This window comes from Cynoglossus semilaevis, chromosome 11, assembly GCF_000523025.1.
Source record: "Cynoglossus semilaevis isolate Cse_v1.0 chromosome 11, Cse_v1.0, whole genome shotgun sequence".
In the NCBI taxonomy this organism is placed as follows: domain Eukaryota; kingdom Metazoa; phylum Chordata; class Actinopteri; order Pleuronectiformes; family Cynoglossidae; genus Cynoglossus; species Cynoglossus semilaevis.
This window is the reverse complement of record NC_024317.1, coordinates 13,405,405-13,415,570: the sequence shown is the minus strand read 5'-3', so window position 1 is coordinate 13,415,570 and position 10,166 is coordinate 13,405,405. Positions and strand designations below refer to the sequence as shown.

The 10,166-nt window shown below is 44.2% G+C and overlaps 1 protein-coding gene across 4 annotated transcripts in view; it reads right to left on the bottom strand.

Annotated features, from left to right (window-relative positions):
- Nucleotides 1–200: 200 nt before the first annotated feature.
- LOC103386459 (plasma membrane calcium-transporting ATPase 1-like) overlaps nucleotides 201–10,166 on the bottom strand; it is a 53,123-nt gene continuing 43,157 nt past the window's right edge. For 2 of the 4 annotated variants that reach the window (XM_017036589.2, XM_008320728.2), the window contains exons 15-20: nucleotides 9,149–9,340; nucleotides 8,615–8,828; nucleotides 8,275–8,486; nucleotides 7,969–8,076; nucleotides 6,762–6,944; nucleotides 201–1,473 (exon numbers count right to left, since the gene is read on the bottom strand). In XM_017036589.2, coding sequence (XP_016892078.1) covers nucleotides 1,270–1,473; nucleotides 6,762–6,944; nucleotides 7,969–8,076; nucleotides 8,275–8,486; nucleotides 8,615–8,828; nucleotides 9,149–9,340 — 1,113 coding nt within the window. In that variant the 3' untranslated portion in view covers nucleotides 201–1,269. Of the gene's footprint in view, nucleotides 1,474–3,311; nucleotides 3,747–6,761; nucleotides 6,945–7,968; nucleotides 8,077–8,274; nucleotides 8,487–8,614; nucleotides 8,829–9,148; nucleotides 9,341–10,166 lie in introns of those variants that run through there. The other 2 variants (XM_025060449.1, XM_025060448.1) reach the window with 1 other exon arrangement.

Sequence of the window (10,166 nt, the reverse complement as noted above, 5' to 3'; positions counted from 1 at the left end):
CCTGCTGTCCTGGTGAAGAAAAAGCAAAAAAAAAAGCAAAGCATGCTTTGACTTTTCTGCTACAGTTGCCTCAGTGTCACTGGAATAATCCTGACGAGTCTGTTTCTGTCCCTGTGGGGTGAGAGGATGTTCAGATCTACAGACAGGAAGTTCTCTGAACAGATGCTGCTGCAGATGGTCGTCTAAACATAATCTCATATATTCATTCCAAGTTATCATGCCACTCGACACGACTGAAACAGAACATGCATCGTAGTAAAGGGTGAACATGAGCCACACTACTGTTTCCTATCAACACTGTGGACGCACTGGGGGACGGGGTGGGAGGCAGAGAGAGGGAGGAGGGCGAGGGCGAGAGAACCAGGACACCGATTGGCTAAGGTGAGGTCAGACTCCCACTGAGCAGAAAGCGAGCCCTTCTCTGGATGGTCACCATGGTCAATATTTTTGGGTAGTAAACATTCTGTCTTTACACATGCAACACAGCAGCTAAGATTTAAACTTAGAAGAATTAAAAATAAAAATCAACACGTACAGACACAATAAAGGGAAGAACATCTTTTTAAGAGCTGAACCTTAAAGACTGTAGTGTCACACTCACAAGACATTCTGTCTGACTTTGAATCAACCATCAATTAACATTCCTTAAAGGTTTCCAAAACAAACATTAAAAAAAAAAAGTTAGAATAAAAGATTACATTTTTGATTTGCCTAACATCATGTGATCACCTGACCCGGCTGTTAGCTGTGTAGAGGGGCAGGAAGCATATGTACATGAAAACCTTTGCACGCATTCAAAAAGTTTGGTGCCATTATTATTGGAGAGCGTTAAGCAGGGATGAAGCCAGGACAGAACACGACATGCTGCTGTGAGTCCCGCAAGGATCCAAGCCAACGTAGTTTAAAAGCTTCGCCAAAGGATCATCGGGTTAAATCAAATCTATAAATGAAGACGAGAGGAGAGAGGTCCAACTGTGGACGCGCGGTGTCTCCACCCTCTGCTGATTCATGGTGGTGGAGGTGAGGGAACAGATTTACAGGCTGAGAGATGTCGTCAGTCAGAAGGAAACACACACGGATGACTGACAGGAGGGTGTGTGTGTGGGCGGAGAAGAGGGCCTGAAGATGGCGTGACGCATGTGTGTGTGTGTGTGATGATGATGATGATGACGATGATGATGATGACTTCCCTCCTCTGTGTGACAGTTCAGTTGGTGGGATGACACATGGAGTGGATGAAGAGAAGGGAGGAGGAGGAGGAGGTGGAGCTCAGGTGGAAGGCTCGCCAGACGAGGCGCCGGGGAGGGTGTCGATCTCATCACCGCTCTCCTCGATGGATGGGATGCGAGCCTCCTCCTCCTCGGACAGGGGGACAAACTCAGGATGGGCCATGAAGCTGTGGATGGAGCTGCGGGACTCTGGGCTCTCCAGCCCCGCGTACAACGAGCTACGGAATGCGTTCACCACCTTAATCTGAAGGAGAAGAAGGACAAAGAAAACAAAGTCGAGTCAGAGGGTGTGTGTGTGGGAGTGTGACGTCCAACACGAGGAGGATCATGGTAGGGACGAGGAAAAAAAAACAACAACAACAAAAAAAAACACCAGCAAAACTACTAAAAACATGGAAGGCAGATGGATGACAATATGAGGGTAAAAATAAAAATGATAATATATATATATATATATATAGGAGGCAACACAAAGGTAAAACAAATCAACATCAACACAATGTTGAGGAGCATGACGTCACCAAAACACACACAGACACACACCAGTTTCTGTGAATACTCAGCACAGACATAATGCAGTCTCTAACCTGAACCATTCCAGACGTACACCTCACCTTAATCCTCACTCCAACTCCAACCTGGCCCTAATTCTAATCCAAACTAAATCTTCATCTATCTTAGTAAAAAAAATGTCCCCACATGTACAGCTAGACCTAGACCACAGAGTGTAACCCTCAGCAGGTCATTCACCTGGAAAAAACGAATGAAAGTGATGTTGCATTGCTTTTGTAAGGACATTCTGAGCAGGAAATCCAGGAAGTAGAAAGCAGAGGCTCACTGACAGTCTGTGATGATCTTCAAACTTTCCTTTTAGCTCCACTTACTTATTGCTAAATCTCAATAGTTCATTCTTCAGAGACCACGGGGACACTGAATGTCAGTGTTTTTGTCTCTAAATGTGTCCCCCGTTGATTGACTAGTGAAGCTGGACAAAAAGAAAACAAAGGTGATCAACGGAAAAACTCCAGAACCGCTGCACTTCACACTTCCAGTGGCGCTCCAGACAAGATGACTCCAGCGAAAAAACCAAACTACACTCGAAACACACACAAGTGGGGAAAGCAACAGACACATGCAGACTAACAACAACTATTTCTAATCCCGTTGACAGCCAAAAGCCTTTTGTCCTCTGGCTGCTCTGGCCTCCGTGCCCAGAGCCACAGCCTCCGCGGTGAATCCACAGCTGATCACAATGATTTATTAACACCAGCAGACAAGCCTCATTTTAAAATAATAATCCTGCAGTTCAAAGCTCTCTGTAGCTTCATCACAGGAAAGCTGCGGGGCTGAGCCGGCGTGCGTGTACACACACACACACACACACACACACACACACACTAAGCTCACAAGTGAAAAGCTCTTGGCTGTTACACCATGAGAGACTTGCTTAGCCTGACAGATTTAACCCAGCTCAGGATTAACCCATAAAATTATCTCGGTGTCCAGGCTTTTGCCTCAGAGGGAAAAAAAAAAACAAAAAAAACAACAACAACAACAAAGGAAAATAGGACAGGGATTTTTTTTTTCTCTGCCACAGATCGGAACAAATCTCTAACTGGCCGTGTGTGCCAACAGTTGTGATCTGTCATTGACCTGTCAGGCTGCAAGTCACATCAGGGTTACAGCATACACACACACACACACACACACACACATAAACCAGGGCAAACAGCAGGATGAGAGGAAGTGATGGAAAGAATGAACCAAAGCGGGATTAGGATGGAGGAGAAACTGAAGAGAAGGATGGAGATGGAGGCAGAGATCTGGTCGTCTGCAAGTTCTTGGACAGATTTAATGTCATTTTTGCCAATAAAAAATATTTTCATTTTGTTTCAACTGTAGTCATCCAAAGATTTCTTCTATCTTTAAAGTTCATTTTGTTTCAACTGTAGTCATCCAGATATATATCAATCATATCAATAGACCTAAAATCTTTTGCACTAAGATAATTTATCCTTAGATATTAAATGAATGTTATTGTTATTAAATGAAAGATTAATTCACTAATCAAAATGTATTAATTATTAATGAAATTATTTATTTATGATCATTAAAATAATCATGAATTAAAAACAACAACAACACTCTTCTAAGCCTTATTTTCTGCGAATTAAAGTCAGATGGAGTCAGAAAATGCAGACACCGTCTCGACACGTGAACAACATGACGGCTGATTTTCTTAAAACACTGAATCAAATGAGTGCAGCCGCTGAAGCGTGGCGTTATCTGCCCTCCGGGCACAGACTCACTGCCAGCAGTGGAGGAGGAAGCAGCAGCAGGGGGCGCAGCCCCGGCTGAGTTGGTGAGAGAGGAGGAGGAGCTAAGCCCTACGTGGGTGGGGCTAGATAGAGTTTTGGCGGCAGTGGCGTCATTGTGCTGGCTGACGACAGACGGCTGGCGGCGCAGGGCACCCGGCACCGCCGCCTGGCCCGTCTGGAAGGTATAGACCACATCCATCTGAGGGGGAAGGACAGCAGCGACGTAGAGTTAGACAGCAGAAAAGAGACAGAGAAGAGGAGGACGTGAGACGGAGGAAAAACAGACATGAAGAGGTTGAAAAGTTTACGATTAGTGACAGTTATTGAAGACTGTTATCCAAAGTGAGGAAAACACCCAACAGGGAGCAGCAGTGAGGCCGTTGGTGAGATGGTTAGTTAAAAAACGCAGCATTCATTAAGAAGAGGTGAGACATCAAAGTGATTGGCTGACAGCATCTGGAATTTTCTCTGGACTCAGAGCTCCCTCTGACTAAGTGGTTAGAGACGGTATGGAACGATAATTTAGTTGTCATCTCGGAGAGACGGGCTGTCACTACCTCTGCTCATGGATAAATCGGAATAAAGGGAGAACTGTTGGCACTCCAGGTGCTTATGCAAGAACATAACAAGGATACGTCACAAAGTTCCAGAAAAAAAAAAGAAATAAAAGAGAATAACATTGCTATATTTAAACGTTGTCACCTCTGTTTAAGGTTAACAGGTTTCCATTTAAACCTGGCAAAAAAAAGCAGACGTTTGCTCAGGAATAAAATGTGACACAGCTGAACACTTTGACAAGAGTACAATGATGAAATGTGCTAAAATCAACTAACTTTTAAAGACATCTGTCAGAATATTTTGAACTATGTGAATTCTGTGCAAATATAATCCAAAATTATGTATATATGTAAGTTGTATTTTTCTGTTCTACAGCTGAGTTCATCTGCAGTGTTGTGGCCTCTGTACATGTTCATGATCACAGTTTTCACACATGGTCTGATTGATGGCTGGATGATCAGTGTGTTTGTTCACACACACAAACAGAGTTGGAAAGACCACCGAAAACAGTTGGATCCAATTTTCCCTGTGGCAGACGAGGGTCTTTGTCAGTGCAAGAGTAGAACTTTTTTATCAACAGAGAAAAAAAACCCCACAGCTGAACTTAGAGGATGATTTGATACGGATCAGGACATTGGGAGAGTTTCTGTGATTCTCACCTCCTGGACAGATTAGATACTGAGAGAACACACTAACCTTGGAAGGAGTTCTGTGCCCTCTGCAGATCAGATTTTTTTTAAACTTTTCTAAAAACATTTCAGTTTTGAACTAAACTTCAGGCCTCTTTGGTACGAAGCCAACTCTGATAACACTGTGCAGAAAAACAAAGAGTGAATAAAGAGCTCTGATATACAGTAAACATTAGTGAAAGTGTTTCTTTACAGTGACTAAATCATGTCCTGAAAGAAAATCTACCATGAACCACATCCAGGGGGAGCATTCCTCACACTGCACGGTGGGAGAAGCTGAATTATCTGCATTGAAACTTTTCACATGACACTTTGACTTTTTTTTTCACCCTTCAGGTTTTACCCATTTTGTACAGATAACTAAATCAGTTCTGGGTGACGGACAGGACTGAGAGGGAGCTTTTTAGGAATGAGGAGAAAGAGAGAGTGAGTCAGAGTCAGAGTCAGAGAGAGAGAGAGAAATAGAAAAGGCTGTCATTTAGTCAGTGCAACACAAATTGTGAAATTCCAGACAGCGCTCTAAACGAAGGGCTGGAAGATGAAAAGGAGCAAGGAATAAAGGGCTTTTAAATCAGAGCGAACGCAGTGGAGAACAGGAGGAAGAGGAGAAAGTGTGTCACTTGGAATGACTGATAAAAGTTTCAGCTCCGGTGCTGCTTGTACCAATTATTCTCTCAGTGTGTGTGACTGTCGAGGCGTTGAGCAGCACAACGCTGCTCCCCAGGATTAGAGAGGAGGAGGACAGGAAGAGGAGCATGGAGAGATAAGAACCTAATTAGCTTGCAGCCCCCCCCACACTCCCCATCCCTCTCATCAGTCCCTCATCCGGCCGTCCCAAACTGACGACAGACTGATATTTCAGATACACAGACACAGGAGGAGGAACAAGAGGAGGGCTCTCCAGGTTTACTAGCCTCTCCCGCTACAAAATAATTAGCCAAACCCTATTGGACGTTAGCCATTCAAGCATGAAAACCTTCGTCTTTGGGTTTTACATCAATGAACTTGATAACGGGCCCAAATTAAAAACCTGCCTGTGCTATGTGTTGTTTTTTTGTCTGTGGAGAGACATCACTATTGATTGGGGGAAAAAAGGCAGCAGGAAGTGATTCCACTTTTAGAAAATCATATTAACTGCATTTTGATCAAATGTATGAAAATCCATGAATTAAGTTATGTTTAAATATAATACAATTATTAAATTTAAATAATACATTATATATGTGTAGAGGCAGGACGTCCCTGCTGCTGTGTTTAAGATCATTCAGAGACAGGGGAGATGCAGAGGGTCAGCAGAGGTCAAACTGAGAAACTCTGGAGGATGAAGCAGAAAATGTGTCATTATTAATTCAGATGTCTTTACCCTCAGGCCGCAATAAGTAGAGTAGTCCAGTGCTGAGGGAGAGGGCACCTGACCTCTGCACATCTGAGTGTGTGTGTGTGTGTGTGTGTGTGTGAGAGTGGGAGTAGACACTTGGCTGCTCTGGTGTTAGCATTAAGGCTAACGAAGCCCACTGGGAGCCATGTGTAGAAATCCAACTGCTAAGTAAGTGATGATCTATTCTATATGAGGATGGCACGCACAAACACACACACTCACACACACACAGTGAGTCCCTGGAGAAGTGAGGGAGTGCTCATTCTTATAATAACTTAACAGGAATGTGAGTCTCTTCATCAAGGCTTAATGATCTTAGGGTTAGATTCATTTGAGATTTCTCCAGACCTCAGAATATTATACATATATATATATATATATATATATACACACCATCAGTAATATTGAGGTCAATTCACAACTGAGCAATGTATTTCGCCCGGAGATTGTAACTTTTCACAGGAAGAAAACCAACTTCCGTCTTCATTCTTCAGGCGTTGTCTTTCCAGACTTTGAGAATCACTGCAGAATTCTTTACCCCCAAAAGACCCGTCCATGTGGTACGTATTGGTGAGACGAGGGGCCGTACCTGTGTCTGGATGCGGTTCAGACCTCTGAACCAGAGGATCTGGCCTCTTCTCAGCTCCATTTCAGCGTGATCGATCTCATCAGCGCCTTCTGTCAGCTCCTCCTCGTGGATCTCCTCCTTTGTGATGCCATGACCGGCCTCTTTCAGGAACTTCAGGCGATGGGTTGGGATGGATGTGACCAGCTGACCAAAATGTGAAAAGCAAAGTTTAAATATGGCCAAAAAAGAATGTGCCCAAAAAACACCAACAAGTGATCTAAACTAACAGAGGCGTTTAAGAAACGTAATAAAGCAGCCGATCAAAGATCTATTAACACAAATGTATATGTTATAATGTGAAACAGAATGACTGGATTACTGAATGTGACAAGTGGGATTCCAAACATTATTCAGTGTAAAATAAACAGCAGAGATAGACACCTCCACATTGTTACCTTCTTCTGTTACCTCTGACTCACACACTTCAGTCAGGTTCTGTTCTCAGACGCTGCCCTCAGCCTGAACCCACCTTATAGTCGAACAGTCATTTTTAATGTTTGATTTCTCTGTGCGTTTGTGTGTACATGTTAAAGGCATTGGTGTGTGACTGCGTGACTGTGTGTGTGTGTGTGTATATTTGAAGGAGTGGGGTGTGTGTGGGTGTCTGTGTGTGTGTGTGTGTATATTTGAAGGAGTGGGGTGTGTGTGGGTGTCTGTGTGTGTGTGTGTGTATATTTGAAGGAGTGGGGTGTGTGTGGGTGTCTGTGTGTGTGTGTGTGTATATTTGAAGGAGTGGGGTGTGTGTGGGTGTCTGTGTGTGTGTGTGTGTGTGTGTGTGTATATTTGAAGGAGTGGGGTGTGTGTGGGTGTCTGTGTGTGTGTGTGTGTGTATATTTGAAGGAGTGGGGTGTGTGTGGGTGTCTGTGTGTGTGTGTGTGTGTGTGAATCCAGAGGGACTGATCCGCTGGGTTTGTTTTCGCTCAGCGCTCACGTACAGGAGTCGCACTGCTTCCCTGCGCTGAGCTCATTACCATGACGATGGTCGTGATGGCAACGCTGTAGCAGCAGCATTATTAGCAGCAGCGCAGCACTAACAGCAGCAGCGGTTTGACAGTCAACAGTTTGCTGCCACAAACCTCACTTATTAACCTGTTCAGAACCCATGTGGGTTCAGGTCTAATTCAGGTCAGAGTGAGACCTCAGCGCCGTTTGTTCCACTTGTTCTCACCTGGCCCCAGAGCAGTTCTCCCACGCCGATGAACACACACCACAGCCACTGGTCGATGGTCAGAGCTGTGCAGGAGAACGGCTTCCCTCCAAACTGAACAATGATGATCTGAGGAGATGAAAAAAAAAAACGAGACACCTGTGTTGACCCCTGTGAAATCTGTTTTCTACTTTTATATCAGCCATCACACAGTGGCGCTCCTGCTCTAATTCTAAATAAATGTCTAATATTTACACGCTGATTAGATGACTGGCCCTGTCATTATCTAGTTCAGCTTTCTATAGTAGAAGGATGACGACATCTTACCTGCAGAGCAAAGGTTCCCAGTACAACGCTGCAGAAGATGGGGTTCCTGTAAATGCCCTCAAACACGTTCCTCTCACCATGGATCTTCCTGGCGTTGATTTCGTTGAAGAGTTGCATCATGACAAACACATTAAACACAATGGTGTAGTGTTCAGAGGGAGGTGAGTGGAGGGGAGTGTTACGGCCGCTGTCAATGTCGAAGAATTTTTCACCTGAAAAAAAAAAAAAAAAATCACCAACTGGAAATTCTTTATGTATTTGTATGACTGTATTTCATGTTTATTGGTTAGTATTCACAGTATTTGAAGTGTTCAATAATCCAAGGAGCAGAATGACTCACCGGCGAAGAGCAGAGTGAAGATAATGACCAGCTGGTACACGGCGTGACCCAGAATGTTCTTCATCATGGTCCTGGATATGAGGGGCTTGTCACGGCCGTAAGGTTTACGCAGCAGCAGAGAGTCAGTGGGGGGTTCAGTGGCCAGAGCCAGAGATGCCAGAGTGTCCATGATGAGGTTCACCCACAGCATCTGGACGGCCTTCAGAGGAGAATCCTGGAGGAGGACAGAAGGGCTTCATCACCACATATTCACTGTACTGTGGATTCAATCATATTTTTCAAATTAAAACACTTTTATGGCAAAACATCAACATGTCATATATAAAACAGAAAAGGTGTCTTAGGTTAGTAAAACCATGCCACCGTGATTACAAATGAAAAGATTACAAATTCTGAAACAGTTGCTGAGCAACATACACACCACCGCTGCAGCAAGACATGTTGATCTTCACTTGCCCAGAATGGGCCGAACAGTGTTGGTGAAATCACCTTGAAGACTTAGATGGAGACAAACACCGTCAGGTTTCCACCTACTTGTGTGATGCACGCGCCGGTAAATGCCACGATCACAGCCACCACGTTGACGGTCAGCTGGAACTGCAGGAACTTGGAGATGCTGTCGTAGACGTTCCTCCCCCACATGACGGCTTTGACGATGCTGGTGAAGTTGTCGTCGGTCAGGATGATGTCAGAAGCCTCTTTCGCCACGTCTGTGCCAGCGATTCCCTGACAGGAAGAAATGTGACATCATCGAAGCTGAGGTCATTTCAGTTCATAGCTATGGAAAGACTCATTCTAAATTCTAAACAAACACAAGTCAGGTCTATTTTACTTGTATGGTCTACATTAACAAAACATTAGAAAACATTTAAATAAAGATTGACATTAAACTAACGAGAGGGAATAGTGGAGGTCTTTACAGTCAACGTCAATATTGAGTTTAAATATCAAGACAGACTGGAGCATGACTAAGTTACACACTGAGTAAGCATTATGGCAGCAACAGGAAGAAATCTCCAGCAGATCCAGACTCAGTGTTGCCGTCTGTCCCGGCAAAGAGAGACAGTGTAGAGGGAAGGAAAGACGAGAGGAAGGAATACTGATACAATAGCTAACAGTGTATAAATCAACTAGCATGAATGGTGATGGAGGAGGCGTCAAACACCATCACACAATCATGTGGTGTGAAATACTTGAAAGTGTCTCGAAGCAGGATTTTAACAGGCGCTGATATACAGTAACAGACTTTTTCAGAATTTCTCGGTGATTCAGGGGGACAGCAACATGTTACCAGTACTTTTATAGAAGTACTCTGGTCATGAATGCAGACACTGGTTTCCAAGCCAGGATGGTGACATCACTATCACAACAGGATCTTAGAACAATTTGGCAACAGTTAGCTGAAACATTTGTAAGAATATCCCAGGGCAGTTTGTCTGGTGCTGACAGTAAGCAGAATCTAAGTGTGTGCCACTCTCTGCAGAGGCAAAGTCTCACCAGCAGCTCACTGCTGGTGGATGGCTCCCTGCTTTCCTTCTGAACGGGTGATAAT